Below are 27,233 nucleotides of genomic sequence, written 5' to 3'. Positions count from 1 at the left end.
ACAACAATGTCCTACGCATCTCTCAAGACCTGAGTCAGGAGGTGGCCAGGCGGCGAGCAGCCTTTAAAAGAATGAAAGAGATTTCGTTCAAAAAGCACGTGAAGTTCAGTCTGCTTTTCCCGGCGCGGCTGTGGGTCACGCACCAGAGCCAGCATCACTACTTTATGGACCCCGATGAGGCGATGGAGTTCGCAAAGAATCAGGGACTGGTGCCGAACTGAGGGCCCACGGACCAAAGTCAGAGCCCGAGTATTATTGTTTGTGGGTCTTCTAGTTTTCTTGGACTAACTTTCTATTTTTGCTGCTTTACAGGTACTTTGTAGTTTCTGTTTTCCGTTGTCGCCGCCTATTGGGGGGGGGGGGGGGGGGGGGGAGGAGAGAGAGAGAGAGAGAGAGAGAGAGAGAGAGAGAGAGAGAGAGAGAGAGAGAGATGCATACAGCCAGTATATGGCAGGAGCCAGGTTACAGAGGGGTGTTGTGCTGGGTGGAGCAAAGTTATTCTGCTGACACGGGAGGGATCTAAAGTTGGTAACAGAGCGGAGGTCGGGGGGTGGGAACTACCAGGAGGCAAACTGGGAGGGGTGCGGCACATGGGCTGGGGGCGGGCCAAGATGGGGGATGGTAGATCGTTTGGTGGGGGGGGGGGGGGGGGGGGGGGAGTGCACGTGCCCTCCAACCAGGCTGATAACCTGGAAAGTCAGGGGACTAAACGGGCCAGTCAAGAGGGCGCGTGTGTTCACGCATTTGCAGGCTCTAAAGGCGGATGTAATAATGCTGCAGGGGACACATCTGAAAGTGACTGACCAGACCAGACTAAGGAAGGGCTGGATTAGCCAGGTCTTTCACTCGGGCTTGGACTCGAGTCCAGGGGGGTTGCAATCATGATTAATAAACAGGTTCAATTTAAGGCGGAGGGCACAATTGCAGACGGAGGGGGTAGATTTCTTAAATCCGTGGTACGCTTGAGGGGATGAGGGTAGTCCTAGCGAATGCATGTGCTCCAAATTGGAACGATGCTGACTTCATTAAAAGGGTGCTGGGAAAAATTCCAGACTTAGATTCATGCAAGCTGATCATGGGTGGGGACTTCAACACGGTTCTTGACCCCGGACTAGACAGGTCATGCTCCAGAACGGGTAGGCTCCCAGCGATGGCAAGGGAACTGAGGGGGTTCATGGAGCAGATGGCGGGGGGGGGGGGGGGGGGGGGGGCTAGACCCTTGGAGAGCCAGACGGCCGACGGGGAGGGAATATTCGTTCTACTCACATGTTCATAAAGTAGACTCTCGAATCGATTTTTTTCATCATGAGCAGGGACTGTGTAGGCGGAGTGAAAAGCACGGAGTACTCGGCAATCACCATCTTGGATCATGCCCCACACTGGGTTGACCTGAAGGTCTGCAAACGGAGCTACCAGCGCCCACAATGGAGGTTGAACGTAGGATTGCTAGCGGAGGAGGGGTTGTGTGAGAGACTGCGGAAGTGCATGTGGGACTACCTGCAGGTTAATGACACAGAGGACGTCTCCGCACTGACCCTGTGGGAGGCGCTGAACGCAGTGGTACGGGGGGAGCTGATTTCAATTCGGGGCCCACAGAGCTAGAATGGACAGAGCGGAAATGGACAGACTGGTCAAGGAGATCCACCGGACAGATAGGGAATATGCAGAGGCCCCGAGGGAGGACCTACTTAGAGATAGACGGAGACTGCAGGCCGAGCTGGGAGTGTTATCCACGCAGTGGAACAACTCATGAAGGCAAAGGGTGTAGTCTATGAGCATGGGGAGAAAGCTAGTAGAATGCTTGCACAGCAACTCAGGAGGAAGGAGGCGGCCAGAGGAATAGGCAGGGTAGTGGATGATATGGGGAACAGAGTGGATGACCCTTCAGGACTGAACAAGATGTTTCGAGAGTTTTAAGGCAAGCTCTATACCTCAGAACCCCCTGGGGAGCCGGAGGAGATGAAGCTTTTTTTAGACGGACTGACCTTCCCAAAAGTAGGTAGGGGGCAGGTAGACAGACTGGGGGTCCCGATCAGAGCTGAGGAAGTACTGGTGGGCTGGAAGGCCATGCAGTCGGGTAAATCCCCGGGGCCGGATGGATACCCAGTGGAGTTCTATAAAAAGTTCTCGGAGATAGTGCTGACTAGGGTATTTAACGAGGCGAGGGTCAGAGGGACTCTACCCCCGACGATGTTACAGGCTACCATTTTGCTGATATTAAAACGGGATAAAGACCTGGAAGCGTGTGGGTCATACAGACCAATCTCCCTGATCAACGTCGACACCAAGCTCCTGGCTAAGGTCTTGCCGCTTAGAATTGAGGACTGTGTCCCGAAGGTGATCGGGGAAGACCAAACAGGGTTTGTTGAAGGCAGACAGCTGGTAGCCAACTTGAGAAGACTACTCAATGTGATCATGATGCCCCCGGAGGGCAGAGAGGTAGAGGCAGCGGTGGCAATGGATGCCGAGAAGGCCTTTGACTGGATGGAGTGGGACTATTTGTAGGAGGTACTCGGAAGGTTTGGGTTCAGGGAGGGTTTTGTTGACTGGGTTAGACTATTGTACCAGGCCCCAAAAGCTAGTGAGGACAAATAGGACAACATCAGAGTACTTTAGACTACACCGGGGGACCAGACAGGGATGTCCACTCTCCCCATTGCTGTTTGCACTGGCCATAGAACCTCTGGTGATTGCCCCGAGAGCTGCGAGGGGGTGGAAGGGAAGGGAATGGGACAGTTCAGCGCCGACGTTTCAGCGCCGACATTTCAGCGCCGCCGTTTCAGCGCCAGGACGTTTCAGCGCCAGGACGTTTCAGCGCCAGGACGTTTCAGCGCCAGGACGTTTCAGCGCCAGGACGTTTCAGCGCCAGGACGTTTCAGCGCCAGGACGTTTCAGCGCCAGGACGTTTCAGCGCTCATTCATTCAGAAATCATTCTTGAGTATGGTCACAGGTATACCAGCTTTTACACTTAGTTATTTGGTCGTTTCATCGTTCTAACTGTCTTTAGATTTTGTTGGAGTTTTATTATGATTACTGTTTAGATAATGTTAGAGTTTTGTTAACAAGTTTTTATACTACTTAGTTATTTGGTAAATTTATTTTGGTAAATTTGCATTACATTCGAAAATGATAACTGCCCTATGTTTTGTGCCAGTTGACGACCTTGACAGTCACGTGGATTCTTTAGCAGGTAATTTACCGGAGGAGTTAATTCCGGTTTTAAACTATTTCGAAGACAATTATATCGGCCGTCCTAATCGCCGAGGAGCAGGCAGACAAAGTCCTTTATTTCCTACCGAGATGTGGAATATGTATCAAAGAACATTAGATGGGGATGACAGAACAAATAACTATGCTGAGGCGGCCAACAGGAGATTGAAAAGTGAACTGTTAATGTCACACCCAACTATCTGGAAGTTCATTGATGTCCTTAAGCATGTTCAAAAGGGAAGAGACGAGCACTTTGAGAAACTTTTAGCTGGCAATGAACCTCAATTAAAATTACTTAAATATAGAAAAGCTGATGAGAGGATATTGAAAATTGTTTCCGAATATTGCAGCAGGAATGAAATTGACTACCTTCGTTCAATAGGGCACAATTTAACAAACTAAATGCGTTTTTTCCAATGAATATCCAATGAATGTCCAATGAACATTCTTTTTAATGATTGATTTTATGAACTTACAGATTTGTAAATTGTTTTAATGTACTGTTTTTGGATCTTTATAAGTGGATCTTTTAAAATAAAAACATTTTGTTAACACTCGAGTTTTATTTCATTTTATGAACTTACAGATTTGTAAATTGCTTAGTGCCAAAAAAAATTCTGTCATAACTATATGACAACATTGGAGAATTTTTTTTTTCCGGCGCTGAAATGTCCTGGCACTGAAACGGCAGCGCTGAAACGGCGGCGCTGAAACGGCGGCGCTGAAACGTACCGCACCCGGAAGGGAATGATCAGGAGAGGGGTGGAGCACAGGGTATCGCTGTACGTGGATGACCTGCTCCTGTACAGAGCGGGCCCGCTGGCTGGGATGGACAGTATACTCGGAATATTGAGAGAATTTGGGGTACAAACTGAAAATGACTAAGAGCGAGATGTGTGTAGTGCAGGTGAGCGCCCAGGAGAACAGGTTGAAGGGGCTGCCATTTAGGATGGTCGGAGAAAGTTTCCGATACTTAGGGATACAGGTGGCACGAGACTTGGGCAGGCTGCATAAGTTAAATTTGACGAGAGTGGTGGAGCAAATGAAGAGCGAGTTTAGGAGATGGGATGCACTCCTGCTATCACTTGCGGGGAGAGTGCAGACGGTAAAGATGACAATCCTCCCAAGATTCTTGTTTATTTTCCAGTGCCTCCCGATTTTCATCCCGTGGACCTTCTTCAAAAGGGTCAACAAGATTATTACGGGCTTTGTCTGGCAGGGAAGTCCCCGCGGGTGAAGAAAGCGATGCTTGAGAGGAACCGTAGCGAGGGGGGGCTGTCGCTGCTGAAACTCAGTAACTACTACTGGGCGGCCAACATAGCCATGGTAAGGAGTTGGATGGTGGGTACAGGGTCTATTTGTAGGCGAGTAGAGGCGGTTTGTGCAGGGGCACCAGTTTGGCAGCCCTGGTCACGGCCCCCCTACCGCTCCCGCCAGCCAGATACTCCATCAGCCTGGTAGTGGTGGCAGCCCTGCGGATCTGGGGCCAGTGGAGGAGCATTTAGGGGAGGTGGGAGCATCGGTCTGAATGGGATGAAAATCGGGAGGCACTGGAAAATAAACAGGAATCTTGGGAGGATCCTTGATCCTTAAGCGAGACAAGGATCCCCTGCAGTGTGGGTCATACTGGCCGATCTCACTCCTGAGTGTGGATGCCAAGTTGTTGGCAAAGATCTTAGCCACGAGGATAGAAGGTTGTGTGCTGCAGGTTATCCACGAGGATCAAATGGGGTTTGTGAAGGGGAGGCAGCTGAACACTAATATACGGAGGCTCTTGAACGTTATGATGATGCCGGCGGTGGAAGGTGATAGTGGTGGCGCTAGATGCGGAGAAGACCTTTGATAGGGTCGAGTGGGGGCACTTGTGGGAGGTGCCGGAAAGGTTCGGGTTTGGAGAGGGTTTTGTCAGCTGGGTGAGGCTGTTGTACGAGGCCCCTGTCCCCCCTACTTTTTGCGCTGGCAATTGAACCCCTGGCTATGGCGCTGAGGGAGTCGGGGGATTGGAGGGGGCTGGTCCGGGGTGGGGAGGAGCACCGAGTGTCGCTCTATGCAGATGACCTATTATTGTATGTGGCAGACCCGGTGGGGGGAATGCCGGTGGTGATGGGTATTCTCCGGGAATTTGGGGATTTCTCAGGGTATAAGCTTAACTTTGGGAAAAGTGAGCTGTTTGTGGCACACCCGGGGACCAGGAGGGGGGATTGGGAGGCTCCCACTGAAAAGGGCGGAGAGGAGCTTCAGGTACTTGGGGGTTCAGGTGGCCAGGAGCTGGGGGGCCTTGCATAAGCTAAACCTCAAGGCTGGTGGAGCAAATGGAGGAGGAGTTTAAGAGGTGGGACATGCTGCCGCTGTCTTTGGCGGGTAGGGTGCAGTCAGTCAAGATGACGGTGCTCCCGAGGTTTTTGTTGCTGTTCCAGTGCCTCCCCATCCTTATCCTGAAGGCGTTTTTCAGGTGGGTTAACAGGAGCATTACGGGGTTTGTGTGGGCACACGGGACTCCAAGGGTGAGACGGGTGTTCTTGGAACGGGGCAGGGATGGGGGGGGGGGGCTGGCGTTGCCCAACCTCTGTGGGTATTATTGGGCTGCCAACACAGCGATGGTGCGTAAGTGGGTAATGGACGGGGAGGGGGCGGCATGGAAGTGGCTGGAGATGGCATCCTGTGTGGGTACAAGCCTGGAAGCGCTGGCAACGGCACCGCTGCCGCTCCCTCCAACGAGGTATACCACGAGCCCGGTGGTGGCAGCTACCCTCAAGATTGGGGGGCAATGGAGGTGGCGCAGGGGGGAGGTGGGGGGCCTCTATGGGGTCCCTGATATGGGGGAACCACCGGTTTGTTCTGGGGAGAATTGATGGCGGGTTCCTGAGTTGGCACAGGGCAGGTGTCAGGAGGCTGGGGGACCTGTCCATAGACGGGAAGTTTGCGAGCCTGGGTGAGCTGGAAGGGAAGTTCAGGCTCCCCCCGGGGAACACCTTTAGGTACATGCAAGTAAGGGAGTTTGTCAGGCGGCAGGTGGTGGGGTTCCCCCTGCTGCCGCCGCGTGGGGTCCTGGACAGGGTGCTCTCGGGGGTATGGGTTGGAGAGGGGAGGATCTCGGAAGTGTACCAGGTGATGCAGGAGGTAGACGAGGCCTCGGTGGAGGAGCTGAAAGATAAATGGGAGGAGGAGCTGGGTGAGGAGATTGAGGGGGGGACGTGGGCGGATGCCCTAGAAAGGGTGAACTCCTCCTCTTCGTGTGCGAGGCTTATCCTCATACAGTTTAAGGTACTGCATAGGGCTTATATGACCGGGACAAGGATGAGCCGGTTTTTTCGGACCGAGGACAGGTATATTACGTGCTCAGGGAGCCCAGCAAACCATGTCCACATGTTCTGGGCATGCCCAGCGCTGGGGGAATTTTGGAAGGGTGTCGCAAGGACGGTATCAAGGGTGGTAGGATCCAGGGTCAATCCAGGCTGGGGACTCGCAATATTTGGGGTTGCAGTGGAGCCGGGAATGCAGGAGGCAAAAGAGGCCGGTGTTCTGGCCTTTGCGTCCCTAGTAGCCTGGTGGAGGATTCTTCTTCAGTGGAAGGATGCGAGGCCCCCAAGCGTGGAGGCCTGGGTCAACGATATGGCGGGGTTTATTAAATTGGAGGGTAAAATTTGCCCTAAGGGGGTCAGTGCAGGGGTTTTTCAGGAGATGGCAACCATTCCTAGATCTCCTGGCAGAACGGTAAAAACAAAAGGTCAGCAGCAGCAGCAACCGGGGGAGGTGGGGGGTGGGGGGGGGGGGGGGGGGGGGGGGGTTGTCTCTGTTTTTGTTTTGGGTTGAATATCTGTTTTTTGCCAATGACGGGCGTTAATTTATTGTTTCTCTTTTGTATTTGCGGCGGGGGGGTTCTGTTTTTTTTTGTTCTTAGAATTTTCTGTTATTGTTTTCTTTTTTGTGAAAATGGGAAAATTTGAATTAAAATCATTTTTTTAAAAAAGGAATCTTGGGAGGATTGTCATCTTTACTTAAAGGGGAAATGTCCCAAAACACGAAAAAAAAGTTTTAAAGCCGTAAAACCCGATTCTTTCACCTGGAACGACAGCACATTGCTGAAATTTGACCAGTAGCTGAAAGTAACCTCCGCAGAACCCTGCAACATTCAGTAAGCATGTCCTAGAAGATGATAAGGTCTTGGAACGACTCAGACGAAGATTTCATTTTGGGAGGTGACTACCCCCGTACCAAATCCGAACCGCAACTAGACGTGTTGTACATTGAAGACCCCGACGAGTTCTTCGGATTGGGGAATCCTCAGCCCAGCGTATAACTTCCAATATGCGACAACTGCCGATTCGCCCCTGGGAGTATGGACGGTGGATTCCGAGCATGACGGCGGACGGGGTGCGCCGTCCGCCGACAAGTGCGCGACGTGTGCGGGAGGGCCAGTGAACCACATTTACATGTTCTGGGCATGACCAAAACTTAGGAGATACTGGGAGGGGTTTGCGAAGATCATGTCCCAGATACTGACAACTAGGGTGGTGATGAATCCATTGGTGGCAATTTTTGGGGTCTCGGAAGACCCGGGGGTCCAGGAGGAGAGGGAGGCCGACGTCTTGGCCTTTGCTTCCCTGGTAGCCCGGCGACGTATCCTACTGGCATGGAGGGACTCAAAGCCCCCGAAGACCGAAGCATGGCTCTCGGACATGTCAAGCTTTTTAGGGCTGGAAAAAATTAAGTTCGCCATGAGATGATCTGTTTTAGGGTTCACCCGAAGGTGGCAACCATTCATCAACTTATTCGCGGGGAATTAAACGTCTGCAAGGGGTGGGGGGGAGATTAGAGTAGAATAGGAGGGATAAATAGGCGGGTACTGTTTATGAGAGAGGATTGGTCTTTTGCACTATGTTTCTGTTTTGGGTTGATTTTTGCACATTACTGTATACTGTAACTGTTTACAATGCCAAAAATACCTCAATAAAATTGTTTATTTTTTAAAAAATGGCAAATGGAGTATATAATGTGTGAAATTGTGATTGCCATTTTGGCAGGACGAACAAAAAAGCAGACATTATTTAAATGGAGAGACAATACCGAAAACTGCAATGCAGAGGGACTTGGGGGTCCTTGTATAAGAATCACAAAAGGTCAGCTTACAGGTACAGCAAGTAATTAAGGTAGCAAACAGAAAGTTGGCCTTTATTCAACGATTGAATAAAATCCTAACAGTGCAGAAGGAGGCTTTTCAGCCCATTGAGTCTGTACCAGTCCTTAGAAAGAGCACCCTACTTAAACCCTATCCTATAATCCCACCTAACCTTTTAGACACCAAGGGGAAATTTAACACCTAACCTGCATAACTTTGGACTGTGGAAGGAAACCGGAGAAAACCCACACAGACACAAGGAGAAAATGCAAACTCCATAGTCACCCAAGTCCGGAATTAAACCTGGGTCCCTGGAACTGTGAGGCAGCAGTGCTGCCCAAGGGGCATGGAATATAAAAGTTGTGAAGTCTTGCTACTAAATGAGGCATTGGTGAGATCATGCCTCGAGTATAGTGTGCAGTTTTGGTCACTTTACTAAAGGAGGGACATACTTGCATTAGAGGCAATTCAGAGAAGATTCACTAGGCTGATATCTGGGCTGAAGGGGTTCACTTCTGAGCAAAGGTTGAGCAGGTTGGGCTTATATTCATTGGAGTTTAGAAGAATGGGAGGTGACCTTATTGAAACATACAAGATTCTGAGGCATGTTGACATGATAGGTGTTGAGAAGATGTTTCCCCTCATGGGGAATCTGGAACCAGGAGACAGTTCCAAAATCAGCGGTGTACCATTTAAGATGGCGATGGGGAGGAATTTCTTCTCTCAGAGTGTTGGGAGTGTTTGGAATTCTCTCCGAGCGAACAGTAGAGGTTAGGTCATTGAACGTAATCAAAGCTCAGTTACACAGCTTTTTGATTAACAAGGAGGTTCTAGGGAACAGACCAGAAAGTTGAGTTAAGGCCACATCCAATCAGCCGTGACCTTGTTGGCTGGTAGAGCAAACGCAGGGGACCAACACTCTACCATCTTATTTTAAAACTGAGGTGTTTCCAGACTGGGAGACTGTACATCAGCAAGCAAGAGAAGAAATTCCTCCCCATCTCCATCTTAAATGGTACACCCCTGATTTTGGAACTGTCTCCTGGTTCCAGATTCCCCATGAGGGGAAACATCTTCTCAATGATAATGGGTGATGGGACTTGGTGCGAGTTAGGAAACTGTCAACAGACATTTGAATGAGCCCGCTTGTACGGGATGGAAGATGGGAAGCTAGGCAGGAGGACTTTGGAATAGTCAAGTCTAAGGATAACAGCATGGATGAGGGTTTCAGCAGGTGAGCTAAGGTAGGCAATGTTACAGAGGTGAAAGGAGGTGCTGGAGTGGATGTGTAGCCATGAACCAATCTTTGGGTCAAACACACTACCAAGTATGTAAATGATCTATCACAGCTTCAGACAGTTACTGGAAGGATGGAAAGTTAGGGAATGGGGCTGTGCAGAAATCAATGATAATGGATGGCCTAGATTTTGCATTGAAAGTAGCAGTGTAGCAATCAATACTCACCATTAAAGAGTAAATCAGACAGCAATTTCTGGTGACCACACATGTGCAAATGCAGAAATCAAGATGTTGTTGTCAAAGTTACCCTGTTCTCCAGAACTTCCCTACACCAGAATCTTGCCAAGAGACTCTGCATTCAAATACATGATACCCATAAGCATACCATAAAATGTTGCATTCAAATCCAAGTGATTTTTTAACAACATTACGAGTCCTAATTATTGTCAAACAACCTAATCTGCCACTGTAATTGCAGAGGAGTCTCAATCTTCCAGACTTAATTATTGCTGGAGATTTTTTAAAATCTTTTTCCGAAGTACTTTATCACTCAATCATCTCTTTCCCTCCCCTCATCTATTTTGTTTTGCATATTGAATTTGACATTAAATTAACTATTAACCTACAATTCTTGTTTCAGATTCTGCATACTTCACAAATGATTCTTCAATCTAACTGATTGATAAGATACACAGTTGTTTGCCCTATTCTCACCAGTCAGATCGCCTGTAAAGGATACTGCACTTTTTTGATTTATCACCCCAAATTCCAGTACAAAAGCATACAAAACGCCTGTGAGGTAGTGTACGTGGAGTGAACCGCTAGTGCCATTTGTTTGATACTGACTGCAAAAGATCAAGCTTTACTTCATTTTTTTTTTTTAAAGTGCAATACTTGATAAAAAGTTAAACAAGAAATTCTCTAATATTTTAATAAATGGCAATTGATACTAATTTGGGATAATTTGACATTTTGGATCATTAGTCCCATATTTTCAGAATATAGTAAAATGCAAACAGTGGTAAAAGGGTTTTTTCACTGTAACTTAATTGCAGTGTTAATGTGCACTGATTTGTGACAATAACAATTATTATTATTTTTAAAAAGGATTATTATTATTAGCCCCAAAAATACGAAGTCAAAATTTCACAGTCCCTATAAATTGGGAAACCAAATAATTGCTTTTCTGCTTATTCTTCTCTGCCAAATGTGAGCCAGCAAACAGAATGACAACCATATCACATAATAAGCATTAAAGATCATCGTTCCAGTACCCTTAACTATTGGAAAGTCTGCTTCTAACCGATTAGATGGAAGTCTGCACTCGCTTCTGGTCCTATCTGGCATGAGCTTTGGAGATCTCAACTTAGTCTCTAATGGATGCAGGATTCTAATATTACTGGCAGAAACCCCCAATCATCCAGATACATGTCTGAAATGTAAAATGTCCCGTACTTTCTATGAGCTGTGGCTCAGGCACATTGTTGCAGTTTTACTCTGCAAAAGACTTGTGCGACATACATGGGAGTTTTTGATGCAAACGCCAGAGTTGGAAACCTGATCTGGAGGGAAGTATACAGTGGTGTTCCACAGGGCCCCAGAACCACTGCTATATTTGATATATCTTAATAAGGGTGAATAAAGCATATTTTCAAAGTTTGCAGATGACACAAAAGGTGGAAACATAGTAAATAATGAGAAGGATAGTAACAGACTTCAGCAGGATACAGTTTGGTAAAATTTAACTTAAGTGGTCATTGTGGCAAAAATAGAGACATCTGAAGTGTGTGTACACAAGTATTTGAAGGTGGCAGGCCAAATTGAGCAGGTTGTTAAATAAGCATATAGATTATTTGATTAATAAAAGAATGGGGTAAAAGAAAAGGAAGATATTCGTGGTTCTCCCAGGGCCAGGCCAGAGAATCGCCGCAACCGCGCCACATGATATTGTGGATAATTCTAAGTACTTAGGAAGAAGTGGAAAAGATTTACTAGAAAGTTCCAGGGGTGCTAGATTTCAGCTTTATGAAAATGTACAGATTGTAGGGTTATTCTCCTTAGAATAGGCATTAAGAGGAGATTCGATAGGTGTTCAAAATCATTCATGTCTTGATACAGTAAATAAGGAGAAATCTTTTCCAGTGGCAAAAAGATCAATAACAAGAGGACACAAATTTACACAGCAAGCTGTAATCTAGAATGCACTGCTGGAAAGGGTGAAGAAAATTTATTAGCAACTTAAGAGAATTGGATAAAAACTTGAAGGAAAAAAAAAATCAAAGGACTATTGAGGAAAAGCAGGGGAGTGGGATTAACTGAATCACTCCAATCACCCAAACTGTGCTGTAACATTCTAAGAATTAGAATGCCATAGATTCAAAGACATATTTGTTCAGTTGAGTTATACATTTGAAAAAAATTTAGCAGATAATAAGTAAACAATTTATCTGTATGCTGAATGCAAGAAAAATAATCCAATTATTTTTCTTCGTCCCACAACACCCTGTATTGCATGATCATGGCTAACAAAGGGGAGGAACCTTTCATGAGTCAAGGCAAACACTGCACCTAATCCAGCCCCATGAAACGTGAAAAGCAGAATATAGAAACTAACCCTCTAAATATAACCTCTCTTTGTGGAGAAACACTTCACTTCCATATGATGCCCCCAACCCATTAGTGTGACTGAAACTAAGACCTCAATGTGCAGGGAAGTGAGCACTAACTCCCATGTAAGTCTTGCACTAAAGGTTCTGTGTACTTTTAGAAAGATTTATTCACATGATAATGGATTGTTAATAAAACAGTAGATCCTACCAAAATGTGCTCCGTGTATTAAGTTGTTTTAAAAGGTTGGAAGCAAGGTGAAACATCTGAACTGTACTCTATTATGAAGTAGCTCAATTTGTATTTGACTGTAGAACAGTACAAAGAAAATCAAGAAACGTTTCACATGCATACGAGAGCTAGTTCCACTCGGTTCCTTAAAAAGTGGACCACTCTACAGGAAGTGCTCAGAATTGGTTTTGTTTTTTGCTCATGACTTGCATGAAACTTTAAAAATTGCAAATTGTTCAGTAATAATCAGTTGCATGTGGTTTGTAAAAGAGAGTGTGTTGTATTACATTAAAGAATCTAGATTACTGAAGAGGGGAAGAATTTATTGAGAGGTACACGAGAATTATATACTGTGTTTATTCAGGGGAGTGGGGAGTGACTCGAATATATCCAGGATTACACATCAGACTTATTCCAGTTTAACTGTCACAAGATGTATCAAGGAACAGATCTTTGCACCATCCCATCAATTTCTTAGTTATTTTAGGAGATATTTACATGTAACCTACATTTGTGGTGATTGATAAATGATTCATTGATTTATATACATCAACAAAAACAAAAGTAACATTTTAAATCAGAGATATTTGAGTAGAAAGCGTGGTCTTAAAAGTTTTTTTTTTAAAAAGCCCAAATATTTAAATTGAGATCCTATAGATGAACAGTGCTATAAACTGCATTTGAAATATTATTACTTTAATCACAGCATGTATTTAGATTGCATCATTGACGTAATTCAAAAATTCCAGGGCACTTCACGGGAGCATTATAAAGCAAACGTGACACCAATCAACATAAGGGCAATTGGCTAAATGCTCAGTCAAGGAGTAGGTTTTAAGGAACATCTTAAAAGAGGAAAGAGCAGTCGAGAAGCAGTGAGGTGCAGGGAGGAAACTCCTGACCTTGGGACCAAGGCAGCTGAAGATACAACCACCATTGGTGAAGCAATAAAATTCAGGATGCTGAAGAGACATCACAGGAGCATTAATATCTTGGAGGGTTGTGGGATTGGAGGAGATTAGTGTTGGCAAGGAATGAGGCTATGGAGTGCTTTGAAAACAAGGATGAAAATTTTAAAAACCGGGGTGTTGCTTTATTGACCAGGAACCAATTTAGGTCTGCAGTCACAGTAGTGATGAATGAATGAAACTCTGCCAGGATAGGGTCAGCAGGGTTTTGGATAACACCAAAGTTTCCAGTGGTTAAAAGGTGTAAAGCTATCAAGGTGCCAAGTCGAGAAGGTAACAAATGCATGGGTGAAAGTTTCAGCAGCAGATAAGTTGAGGCAGGGACAGAATCGGGCAACTTTACAGAAATTTTAGTGACACCATCGATATGTACTCAGAAGTTCATTGCGGGGTCAAATATACCATGAGGTTTGCATATATTCTGGTTTAGCTTCAGACAATTGCTAGGGAGAGGGAAGGAGTTGGTGACTAGGGAACAGAGCTTGCAGCATGGATGGACACTTAACTAAGGGTTTTAATAGAATGGGTGCATGTTGAAGTTTGATTAACTATAGAACACCTATGAATTTTTAAAGAACAATCCAAAAATCATACCTGTATCTCAGCAGTATTCCATCTGACACTCTTTACATGCAATGCATACAGGTACCTTTCCTAACTACATTTTTTTTTTAAATAACCATCTTAGTTCATTTGAGATTGTTGCCTAAAAAAATTCCTACATCAGGTGTTCAGCCCTAGCCAAAATGAAATACTGGGAAGACCGGAAATACTGGGTGCAGTTCTCCGAAATGGAGACTAAGTGTTCGTGCCGTCGTGAACGCTGTCGCGTTTCACGATGGCACGAAACGGGTGCGGGGACGACGGTTCACGCTGCTCCAGCCTCCCTTCCTAGCACCAAATGGACGCCACACGAACCCGCGCATGCGCAGTTGGGCCGCGCCAGCCCGCGCATGCGCGGGGGGCTTTTTCAGCGCGCTCTGGCCCCGACACATGGCACGGGGCTTCAGGGGCCGGCCATGCAACAAAGTAGGCTGGGCAGGTGGAGGGGGCGGGGGGGGGGGAAGAGGGGAAGAGGAGGCCCGCCCGCCAATGTTGGCCAGACCCCATCGGAGGCCCCCCCCCCCAGTGAAGAAGCGCTTTTCCCCGCCCCACAGGCTGCCCCCGACCCTTCACGCAGAGTTCCCGCTGGCAGTGACATGGGGTGAACAGCGCCGGCGGGACTCTGCTTTTCCCGCCCGGCCGCTCAGCCCATCCGGTCTGGAGAATCAGCGGCCCGCGACCAGCGCCACGTCAAACACGCCGGCGCAAATGGCGCCGATTCTCCGCACCTCAGAGAATCGCGTGTCAGGCCGGCGTGGCACGGTTGCGGCAATTCTCCGGCCCGGCGCTCGGAGAACCAGGCCCACTATCTGCCATCCATTTGTAAACTCCATTCCTTAGTCACCAACTCCATCACTTTTCTTAGCAATCAAATCCCTCCATAGCCTCATTCCTTGTCAACACTAATCTCCTCCAATCCCACAACCTTTTGAGATATTAGTGCTCTTGCAGCGTCTCTTCAGCATCCTGATTTTAATTGCTCCACCATTAGTGGTTGTACCTTCAGCTGCCTTGGTCCCAAGGTCAGCAGTTTCACCTTGTACCTCACTGCTTCTCTACTGCTCTTTCCTCCTTTAAAACACTCCTTAAAACCTGCCTCCTTGACCCAGCATTTGGCCAATTGCCCTTGTGTCGCTCGGTGTCACGTTTTGCTTTATAATGCTCCTGTGAAGTGCCCTGGGATTTTTTATTACTTTAATAATGCAATCTAAATCCATGCTGTTATTGAAATAATATTTCAAATGCAGTTTGTAGCACTGGTCATCTTAGGATCTCAATTTAATTATCAGTGCTTTTCAAACAAAAACTTAAGACAACTCAAATATCTCTGATTTAAAATGTTACTTTTGTTTTTGTTGATGTTTGCAAATCAATGAAACATTTATCAACTCGCCACAAATGTAGGTTACATGTAAATATCTCCTAAAATAACGGAGTAATTGATTGGTGTGACAGAGGAGAATGGGAGGGGAGAAAAAGAATTCCAGTCAAAGTGCAATGAAGCCCACATAAGATCAATTTCAATTTACCAGAGAAACATTAATCTTAAAAGGGAAACAAGCTGAGTTGGCACCATACAACAGCCTGTTAGAATCCATCATAACATTGTGTGTTATGAACAGTTTAAGCAATTGCATTCGTTCTCATATCTGGATGAATGAACACACTCGGTTCTACAGATCACCTTTGGAAATTTTTTAACTTTTACGTATCCTCTTGATCTAAATCCCACTACATCCACACCATGTTCAGTTAGATATTATGACAGATTTGGTAGCATCCTATCATCATCTCCAAAGTACCATAGGCTGCCCTGAGAAAATATGTAACAGAATGCAGGTGAAATGCAGTTCAGCCCACTATCATTGTGACACACTTGTCTCATAGCAATGGTTGACTGCGATAAAATGGCAAAATTCCAGTCCCTGCAGCTGATTGTCAATTTGAGCTCCATACCTTCTTTAATGTGCATATCCAATCCTCACAGTTCTGTTTTATTATGAAGAAAACAACTAATACACACACCTACAACATTTATATATGAACATTTTCTTGCAGGATATGACAATCACGACCTGGGTGTCATCAAGGCTACAATTTCCCCAAACTGTAGGAGGCTGGGATCTAAACATTCCTTTGGAAGGCAAACAATTAAGTCCACTGGGAAACAGGCACTATAATGCTGTGTTTGCTCTAGATGATTCAGTACATCCTGCAAACTTCTGAACTTTCAGTGTACCAAAATAGCACAAGTGAGCAACTTATGATATAGATTCCTCAGATTTCAACAGTATATTTAACAAAATGCTTATTTAACTATATGTTAGTGAAGTGAAATGTTGGTACTGTAAATAAATATAAATACTAAACAAGATATACTGCTTTTGAACAGACTTCTTTATTTATAGCCATTTTTGCGAACTGGAAGCGGGAAATTGAGCAATTTTTTAGAGGGTGCATTACCCTTTGATGCATAAATCCTCCTTTTAGCAGTGCTCTCGATTCTTTCAACTACAAAGATACTAGGCCTCGACTCAGCGTCTCCCTTTTCAGTTTTGCAAGCTTGGGAAACTAGCAATGCATTGGAGGAGTGAAATAAATGTTACATTTACAATTTTGCCATTTTGTAAATAAAAGGATGTTAAATAAAATCAAAAGTATTTATCCCACATGATGAAACATGAACACACGTGACCAGTGTAGAACTCCCTCCCATAAGAAATAGATTTCAGCGAATTGAATGTTCTGTTCAAAGAAAAACAACTGTGTAAGCTCTCCCGCCCACCCACTATCTCATTAGGTGCATTTAAATTTTAAGTAAAACAATTGCTTTGGAATTACACTGTGTGAAGCGGCTACAAAGGTTTACAAAGAGAGTACAATTTTGTAACTAAGAGTATCAATATGACAGCACTAAATTCAATTATGCTACAAGATCTTCGTGAAATTATTGTTCCTAGATAACAGCTGTGTGTGAGGAGGTTTATTAGTCCAATAAATATGGCCTGTCTGGGCATTGTTCCACAAATAAAAGACAATTTAAAATTTGATTTACTTTGTCCCTTTATCTGTTATATAAATATAACCTGAAGCAAGTTAAGTAAACCTAACCATATAAGTGTGGGCAGTGATTTGGATAGAATTCTGGAAGTGGAACTTGATGGGTGGACACTTCAAGAAGTTATTTCTGAAGAACGTTATGATTCCCTTTATGCTTTTGTGCCAGAATGGGTTGTGTTTTGTAGTTTTATTTTTCATGCAATTTAGCCTGAGTTAATAACAACTGTGCAAAAAATGCTAGAAGGAGCAGCTGACAAAAGGCAAATTAGTCTTGTGAAAAAGTGTTACAACACTAATATTGTAAAATTGGTCAAGAGGCCTCAACCTTTTGAAAATGTTACATATAGAAGAGTTTAGTGTCTCGCTCATGCACTCAGGGATCCAACTCAAATACTGGTACTCAAGGTAATACTTATACTGTTAACATATATTAATATGTAACAGCCTCCCTGAACAGGGGCCGGAATGTGGCGACTAGGGGCTTTTCACAGTAACTTCATTGAAGCCTACTCGTGACAATAAGCAATTTTCATTTCATATGTATCTGCACACATTTTCCATGCCTAAGAATTTATCAGTTCTATGAGGTTTTTATGCGAAACTATTTTCTCACCTTTTCACAAACAAAAAGCAATCTTTTGAATGTTTCACTTCTTAAATGAAAAGGGTAGGAAACAACCCTCGAGTATTGGGTTTACAGCACATCTCCTATGAAGCTTTCATTATACCATTGTAGATATTTAGAGTTCTTGAAGCCCATATTAAATCAGAATCACAACTGTTGGATGCTCAGATGCATTAATTAGGACAATAATTATAATAATTAATAAATATAAAATAAAGATAGAAAAATGTTGGGAGCATATGTGGAGAGATAGTTAATGTTTTGAGATTTCAGAGCATCTGTGAAAGAATTACTTTATAATAATTTTTATAGTTAAGCTCCACAACTAAAAGCAGACATTAGCCCCTAAACTGCTACTGATATTTTGATATTCAAGATCATGGTTTAACACTTGTATAAATGGAGAAAAAGAGAAGGTTCCATTTTTTCCTGCAGTTATTTGAGTAGTTGTGAAATGGTTGCAAATCGGAGATAGCTGATAAATCAGCAGTTCAGTTATTCACAGAATATATACATTCAAAGTAAAATAAAAATTCTGGACATTAAATAAACCAACTTCATTTGATGTCAGCAAATTCATTGAATCCCTACAGTGCCGAGGAGGCCATTCGGTAATTGCATCTGCTCCAACCCTCCGAAAGAGCACTCTACCTAGGCCTATGCCCCCACTCTATCTCCTGTAATCACACCCAACCTGCTAATCTTTGGCATGGCCAATTCATCTAACCTGCACGTCCTTGGACAGTGGGAGGAAACCAGAGCACCCGGAGGAAAACCACACAAACATGGGGAGAATGAGCAAACTCTACATAGTCACCCAAGGCCAGAATCAACCCTGGGTTCCTGATGCTGTGAAGCAGTGTTAACCACTGTGCCACTCAAAACCTTGAACGAACTTAAACCAAGAATACCCTACTTTTTCTTCAAAATACACCATACTCTTTAGGCAGTTGATTAATTAAATTGCTGAATGAAGCAGAGACTGTTTAATATGTCAGTCAATTTGGATCTGTGCCAGGCTGCTAGGTTTGCTGTGTTCGGTATACATTAACAAGATGATTACAGTTGCCTGTAAGTAATGAGTTAAGCCAGTCTGCAATGCAGGTATTTTTACCCTTTTTATTCAACTATTATTGTTTCTTTCTGATTTACTCTGCATCTTTAAAAAGTATAAGCCCAGAATGTGTAAGTGTATCATAATACTGCCCCAGATCTCGCCCTAACCAATAGTCGCTATATACAAAACAAGTAAAACCAAATCAAAATGTATCAAGATTTTAAGCTGCAAGCTGCACATCTTACAATTAGTATTTGAATGATAGAACAATGATTTGTAATCAGCAATGTATTACTAATTAAGGCTATTTTTTTTCTGCAATTTACTGTGTGTGAAGCATAAACACAGATTATCTTGTTACTCCAGAGGAAAATGTAATATGACCCTTAAAGGAAGCAATGTCAGTCACACTGAAGAGGCCATTCATAAGGAAAAAAGACAGGAAATGATCCACTAGTTCAACTAACCTGTTACACTGCTGTGTTTGACATCACACAGTGCATGTAAACTGAATTAAGCACTCCAGAACTCCTAGATATGTGATAAAGATATCAAATGTGTTTTCACCTGTGTTCAAGTGAAAATTGAACTGAGAGGAGAACGCCATGCATCCCTGTAAGTAAACGTTGCTGGTTCTGACAGCAAATCCCAGCAAGGTAATCTCAACAATACACTATCAGCTGTGAATTAGTACTTTACTCACCAACCTATAAATACACTATCATACAGGGCAACCATGTAAACCATATTATCCTTCTTCCTTCCATCCCAATATGGTAAGGAAACAAAAAAATAGATAACAACAGCAACATACAGCATAGTGTCTTTAACGTAATACTTCCTCGGCATTTCACAGTAGCATAGTTAACAAAACAATTAAAACTGAGCCAAAGGAGGAAACATTAGGGCAGATCATCAAAAACATGACCAAAGGTCTTAAGACAGAAGAATGGTGGGAAAGTTGAAAGATTTAGGGAAAGAATTCCAGAACTTAAGGCCGAGATAAATAAAGGCATGGTCACTAATGGTGGGGTAAAGGATGTCAGGAATGCATAAGCAGGAAAAATAGGAGGATTGCAGAGGTTTCAGCATGTTGCAGGGCCAGAGGGGGTTCAAGGAAGGGGAAGGGACAAAACCATGGAGTGATTTGAAAACAAGAGTGAGAATTTTAAGATCAGAAGTGGGTTCCAACATAGGTTGACCAGCACACGGATGATGGATAAAAGATCTAAATTAAGCCCATCTCCAACAGAGCCTACTCACTTCACAGAAGTACTAGAAGTTAATTTTACTGCACAGGATAAGTGATGTAGTCAAACAAATTATGTACTAAGCTTTCATGCTGTCACTACTAAAACATGATGTGGAGATGCCGGCGTTGGACTGGGGTGAGCACAGTAAGAAGTCTTACAACACCAGGTTAAAGTCCAACAGGTTTGTTTCAAACACGAGCTTTCGGAGCACGGCTCCTTCTTCAGCAAGAAGGAGCCGTGCTCCGAAAGCTCGTGTTTGAAACAAACCTGTTGGACTTTAACCTGGTGTTGTAAGACTTCTTACTACTAAAACAAATTGTGGTTACTATTTATAGAAAGATAGCCTGTCACTATCGCTTGTTAAATTAAACCCCTCTCAATATACAGCAATGAAGAAATGTTATGGGTGCATGAAAGTAGTTGATTATTACAGTAACATAAACCCTCTACATCACGTAGCATTACTGTAGATAAATCGGACATGGAATCTTACAATTCCAGGAAACATACTAAGTCTCAAAACGGAAAGCCCCCTTCTCAATATTTGCTACACTGTGATAAAAGAGCACTTCCTACTGATTGTCCTGTTCTGTTCTATGATCTTAATTTACCATAAATTTACTAAAGGTTGGTGCATGCTTTTTTTTTAATTGTCAGTGAAGCTAAGTTCACAGAATGCAATCTTAATAACAATTCAATGGTTACAATAAAAACGGGTCATCTGAAAAGATTCACTTTCTTCAATCCTTCTGACAAAGATGATCAATTTGAAAACATATGCAGTCATATCATTTATAAAATAATGTCTCTTAAACAATCCACCAAGAAATATTTTCTGAGAATGTGGGAAGGAGCTCATTTTACCAGTCAATCACTGATGGCTGTCTCAGCAACATTTACCACCAAACTACTTGGGAGTTCAGTGCTCTGTTGTAACTACCGGAAATACAGATCAGAAAAAAGTTTCCTCACCCTCTTTACACCAAATAAATGTAAAACATGTGATCAGAATGGCTATTGATTAAAAATAAAAAGTTGCCATAATCCCAGATAGACTGCTTTCTGCTCTGAGGGGGAGAGAGCTGACTGGTGGTGATTTAACCCAAGGATCACCACAGGGGAGGGGCAAGGTTGAGCATGTGGGGCCTTCATGAATAACCTCAGCTTGTACTGGAATTGAACCAGCTGTCCAGCCAAGTTAGCTAAACCGACCCCATATCGACAATCATAGAATCATAGAATTTACAGTGCAGGAGGCCATTCAGCCCATCGAGTCTGCACCGGCTCTTGGAAAGAGCACCCTACCCAAGGTCAACAACTCCACCCTATCCCCATAACCCAGTAACCCCACCCAACACTAAGGGCAATTTTGGACACTAAGGGCAATTTATCATGGCCAATCCACCTAAACTGCACATCTTTAGACTGGGAGGAAACCGGAGCACCCGGAGGAAACCCACGCACACACGGGGAGGATGTGCAGACTCCGCACAGACAGTGACCCAAGCCGGAATCGAACCTGGGACCCTGGAGCTGTGAAGCGATTGTGCTACCCACAATGCTACCGTGCTGCCCCAATAGAGCACACCGGAATACAAATGTGTTCCACAAGGCTCAAGAATGCAATAGATACTGAAATTTAGTTTTATTAAACACAATTTGGAACAACATTGACTCATTCGTACGTTCCCAATTGCCTCTACAAAACAATTATACGAATTGTAATATACTATCGTGCAAGATGCCTTTATATTGTTTATTGATAATATCCTTGTTATTTTGATTCTTTTTCAAAAATGTGGATAGAGCAATTTTATATTTCAACATCTAATTTATATTTAGCATCCAACGAGAGCAAATTGAAGTTCCTCCTAATATTTATTTCCAATTAAGACAAATCATTAATCATCGTTTACTATTTAAAGACGTCAAAATATTTTGATATGTGAATGAAAGCCGAATCTGCACAGCCAGCGGGTACGAATATAAGTTTGGCAACATGACTTGGAGTAAATGGTCATCGTCGAGTGCGAAGCCGCCTATCACCGATCAGAATACTATGGAAAGCTGTCTGTCACCTTTGGCATATAACGCATTTATTAAAATCAAGGTTCCTGAAGAAAGTAACAGAAGAAAAACCTCAATGATTCCTCAAGGAAAGATTTGGCACACCCTAGCGCTCAAACATGGAACTTTTACTAAATTTGGCAGATTTATGAACAGCATCTTTAGTCAATAGCGCGATCCGGTTCCAAGCCGCGGAAAGCTAAAGCAGAAGCAACGATTTAAGCCTGCAAGCATTTCCTTCCCACTTTAGTACAGCCTTGCCTTGCTGAAAAGGGGAAATACTATCAAACTCTGACCTCTAGCCTCTTGGGTCATTGCTGAATTAGAAAAAACTGGGGCGCGAGAAAACTTTGCACAGATCCCAAATGGATGAGTGGACGTAAAAAAAAATGCATTCGCTTGTAAAAAGGTTACGGTAAGCATTTGGAAAGCTCACACGCCATTCCTTCTGACAGCCGACTGTACAGAGAGTGAGTGATGACCTTTATTCCTAATGAGTTTCGTTACGGGTCGCATAGTAACTTTTTTTGTGCTTTGGTGGTGCGGACTCATTGTTTACCAAGGACAATTTGTGCAGACGCCTCCATTTTTTGAAGTTGCCTCATCTGTAAAGAGTATCACACCACTCTGGACCAATGTGGGCAAGACCATTTCCTCCTCCTAGCATCTCTTCTCCCCTCCCCTGTTGGGATTAAGTCTGCTGTGTATCGTGATAACACTGCAGTAAAATGGGTCTGAAATCTGAACCAGCCGCTTGACCAGTCAATGTCGTTTATGTTTTTTTTAAACTCTCCCTTCTCTATTCTAATTCCGTCTGGTTCTCTTTTCGCAAGAATTAATGTAAACTGCTTCACTGAAACTCCATTCACAGTTAAGTTACATTTCTTAGCTTCCTCTTTAAAACACACAGAAGCCTTACCAATGAAAACATGAACCAACCGCATCAAATCAGACCGAGTGTCATTGTGGGGATAAACCTTTGATCGACCCCCCTCAGCCCAGAGTAGAATCAATCTCGTTTTCACATTTAACGCTTATATCTTGCGTTTCTCCCGTCACTTCATTTCCTGTACAAGTTATCTATTGCCCATTCGGCTCAATTTGACATATTTGGCGCAATGCCCATTATTAGTGACCCAGGGCTAAATAGACGCAAAATATGGGTAGTGAAAATATCTTAAAATGCTAGAGGCCTAAAAGTAATCTTGTCTCAATATTTTGCATTTACAGGGACGCAAACATTTAAACTCCGACTTGCTCATGCACGCCGCACTCGAGGGGAACATTTAAGATGTTAGTTACACAAGTTACTGAAGCTGCAGAACTGCTGGAAGTTTCTTGGCACTGAACACATTTTCCACGGCAAATGCAGATCAAGGCAACTGACAGTCAACGCTGTTGTTTACTCCCTACTCCACCTCCCCCGTTAATCGGTGCTCATCTTTCCCCACTCCAAATTATCTCCCACCACCTTATCTGTAAGTCTTTTTCGACTCCTTCACGGGGAGATTCCACCTTTTCTCTGAACTGTGTCCCGGTTGGGGGCCACACTTGGCTCAAGCTGTATGTTTCAAGCCCCCCCCCCCCCCCCTCTCTCTCTCTCTCTCTCTCTCTCCCCTCTCGTGTCCGTTTGAAACCTCGCCTGGTTTGGAAACAAGGAACCCAAAAGTTGTGGAAATCACTGCGCCTCGCTCGACTTCAAATCACGAAAAGGCACCGCTTGCAAGCCGACCGACTTTTTAAAAAATCCATTCGCAGAGCTCCAAACAGGGGACAAACAAGTCGCCTGTACGCAACCTCGACCAAGAATCTCCTAAATTAGCACTGCATAGCGATACCCACATTTTCACCATGACACAAATGTATCAGGAATAGGCGTGTGCAAGTGTCCGCAGCTGGGATTTCACTGCCGCGAGTCCTCCGGGCATCGACACCGCGGGTGCTTTGCAGAGTTTATTATTATTATTATATAATCCCATTCATGCAGACATTCTCCCCCCCACCTCACCAAAATTGGGGGCGGGGGGTGGGGGGGGGGGAGGCAGACAGAGAGACGGGACACCAAAGGCATGCTCACCCATGCCGTTTTCACCTTTCAAATACCCTGCCTGGAAATGTCAAGAGTCGCCAAACTGTTACCAGATCGTCCTTTCAACACTGGGCGAAAAATTACGGACAAAAAGCAAATATGTTTCCCGAGTTTGACCAGTTCCCTGCATTTATCCGGGAGCGACTACGGGGGGGGGGGGGGGGGGGGGAGAGAAGAGGATGGTCGGCGTATGCTCTCACCCTTCCCTACGAACTAATGGGAACATATCCTTCCAGTGTGTGCAGGATGCACAGGAGGTGCCACTCAGACCTGCACATTGCCTTTAACGTGTTTACATTTGTGTGGAGGAATGTTTCCCCTTCCCCTCCCCGCGCCTCACATTGCCACCGTACATACCTTCGTCCAGTAGCCTCTCCAAATGATTGAAAATGCCGCAGAAGTTGGGCAGGCTACTCATCAGCTTCTTGTCGTTCATCAGTTGCATGAGATAGTCTGGAGTGGGTTTTGGTCGCTCCTTATTTTCCATTTCCCCAACCATATTCCAATAAACAACCCCCCTCCCCAAAAGCACGCACACACAAAAAAAACGCTGAGAAAGTTCTGGCGGAGAAGTCTCTCTCTCGTCCTTCTCTTGGTCCCACAACGCTTGTCCCTTTTCTTGTTGGACTGTCTCTTTTTTTGTTTGTTGCTTTTTTTTTTCCTCCTGTCCTTTTACTAGGAGCTTCCCCCAGGGGGTTTCTTTCTTTCACTCCTGTGTGTGAATGGTGCTGAGAGTTTTGTCTGTGCTGCGCGGGTGCGATGCCTCCACACGAGCACACAGCAGCTCTCACACTAACGGCTCTTGCGTGGATTTTTTTTTTCCCCTCTTGGTCCTGCTCGAGCTCATCAACCCTCAAGAGGAAAAAAAAATCACCCTCACGTGACCCGCGCTTGCGCGCGCGCGAGCGAGCGCACCCTCTCCCAACGCCTCCTCCCTGCGTGCGTGCGTGCGTGCGTGCTGTTTGGTGGCGCGCGCGTGTCTGTGTGCGCACCCCGTCCCCTGCGCGCGCGCCTACTTGGCCGCCGGTCCGTCCCGGGTGAGAGAGAGGGGGGAGGACTTACGCGCAGCCGCCTTGCGGGCTGTGCCTGGCAAATCCAGGGAAGGTTGTTATGTGTTTGCGGCGCGAGGGTACGGGGCGGCGGTGGCTGTGGCCGGGGCTGCTGTGGTAGTGGGGGGTGGGGTGGGGGGGGGGGGGGTGGTACCTCGCGCGTGCGCGCTGAGTGAATGGGTTGCGAGGCGGGCTTGCAAAGCAAAGCGCCGCATCGCTTAAATATTTGACAAGCCCGAGATGAATCACCCCCCAGAGATGTGGGTTTGTATTCCACTTTCGACTTGCTTTTTTTCGCCTTTGTGTCCTGCACAATCAGCTTATTCATATGCATATAAGCTGGACTGTGTTCGGTGCTAAATACCTACTCCTTTGGTTGGAAGGTAGCGAGGGAGCTTAAATATTCATGATTTTTTTTCTCTCTCTCCCTTATGCAGCTACTGGGTTTGTCCTCTGAATTGATGTTGAAATGTGGAGGAATTGCGTTAATGAATGCATGCCTGCACACGTGGAAACAGAGACCGGGTAAAGAAATAACTCTTAAGCTTTGTTTCTTTAAAATCTACCACTCAACCAACTGTTCCCATGGAAAACAGCACAGGAAAATATTGTGTTTTTAGCAATTGCCAGATTTAATTCTAGACTCCCATCAATACAAAATGCAACCTGTGATCTCCGTCGCCCCCTCCCACCCAAAGAGAAACTCTCAGTGAGGCTTGTCTCCCGGTGGTAAACATTTTATTTAACTGGTTTTTAAATTTAAAAAGTAATTGAGCACCACAGTAAAATAGAAATGTTTTGGGCGGTGACCAGTGAAGTGTCCATGTTGTCGTGTTATCATGTCATAAAGTTTGACCATCCCAAATCATTCTGGGAGGGGTTAATGACTGAATTACGGAAATTATAATCGAACAGTTTGTCAGTGTGTTTTTTTTTAACCAGTTCTCCTTTGACAGCCTGGTGCTGACTAAAAGCAATGTCTTTCGAAGTTCAAAGCATGTTTAGAAGCGAGGGAATACAGAAATGGGTTGAATTAAAATTGTGTGTTTTAAATTTGCAACGAATCGTTTTCTTCCTTTGTTTTAACATAAGTCAGCGACACGTCACCACACCTTGTATCATCACAGTTCCATCTCCACATTAATATAGACACAGATGTTTGGAACTTCTTTGTGCAAAGCACCAGTTTGGTTGATGAATTGACATCGTGCTGAGAGGAAAGAAGAGGACACGTTTGCTTCGGCGTCAGGACGTTGGAATGTTGTCCATTTAGCACTTGAGGGAAACGTGTTTTCTCTCTCCCCAGGCGATCGGTAAAAATACTTCTGTCCCACGACAAAAACAGGCATCATGACTAAATGTTCAAGCGGGGACTGACCAGAGTGGATTAAATTCGTAATCATTTTTTCTCTCATGTATTATTTGACATTCCACATCTGCCCACACCTTCCCACATTATCTGCCTCTGTCTTTTATGGACACTGAGGCTAGCTTTAATTGGGACATATGTGCACTTATAACAAAATACGTTTTTAGTGTATTTTCAAAGTTAGTGTGTTTGCCAAAGTTGTCTGTCCATAATGAAACCTCGATAGAACAATTTTATCATTACAATCCATTTTCAGACTTTTAGAAATAAACGTGTTACTGATCCGTACAATTCTGTATCCAAAATCATTACATCACGTTTCATAGTTTACTTTTCTGCTGCATATGTTGAGGTAACTTGCACTGCGTTGTTAAACATTTTCGGATCTTGTTTGAAAAAAAGCCCAAACTTTTAAAAGTAAATGCACGGCTCAAATGGCGAATATGGCAATTTGCTGAATTGCGTTGGCAAATTCGGACAGAGAAGCAATTAAAACAACAAGAATCTTGTCCTTGAGCGGTAAGTTATTTGCTGTGATCAGTAGGATTGTACTGGATTTCTGATTTAAACAAAAACCCATTCTTTGGGACGCACCTCGAAACCCACAACAATGTCTCTGGATATTTTTGGTAAAAACTATGAGGCAACACCTTTTGGATTACTAAAATCAAATAATTTTATTTATT

The 27,233-nt window shown here is 44.5% G+C and overlaps 1 protein-coding gene and 1 long non-coding RNA gene across 13 annotated transcripts in view; one reads left to right on the top strand and one right to left on the bottom strand.

Annotated features, from left to right (window-relative positions):
* LOC119969669 (protein quaking) overlaps positions 1–24,992 on the bottom strand; it is a 659,721-nt gene extending 634,729 nt beyond the window's left edge. For 4 of the 11 annotated variants that reach the window (XR_005461444.1, XM_038803618.1, XM_038803656.1 and 1 more), the window contains exon 1: positions 24,487–24,989. Coding sequence is in view for 10 of the 11 variants with exons in the window: in XM_038803618.1 (XP_038659546.1) it covers positions 24,487–24,628 (142 nt within the window). In the remaining variant the exon portion in view is untranslated. Of the gene's footprint in view, positions 1–22,959; positions 23,000–24,486 lie in introns of those variants that run through there. The other 7 variants (XM_038803627.1, XM_038803693.1, XM_038803680.1 and 4 more) reach the window with 5 other exon arrangements.
* Positions 24,993–25,130: 138 nt separating this feature from the next.
* Positions 25,131–26,584, top strand: LOC119969709. Of its 2 annotated transcripts, XR_005461451.1 has the most exons (3): positions 25,131–25,233; positions 25,616–25,703; positions 26,271–26,584. It is a non-coding gene; the product is annotated as an uncharacterized LOC119969709 (long non-coding RNA). The 2 variants fall into 2 exon arrangements; XR_005461447.1 differs by lacking the exon at positions 26,271–26,584 and having other exon boundaries at positions 25,616–26,238.
* Positions 26,585–27,233: the final 649 nt, after the last annotated feature.

Source organism: Scyliorhinus canicula, chromosome 1 (genome assembly GCF_902713615.1).
Source record: "Scyliorhinus canicula chromosome 1, sScyCan1.1, whole genome shotgun sequence".
Lineage (NCBI taxonomy): Eukaryota > Metazoa > Chordata > Chondrichthyes > Carcharhiniformes > Scyliorhinidae > Scyliorhinus > Scyliorhinus canicula.
The sequence above is the reverse complement of the archived record's forward strand: the minus strand, read 5'-3'. Positions and strand labels throughout refer to the sequence as shown.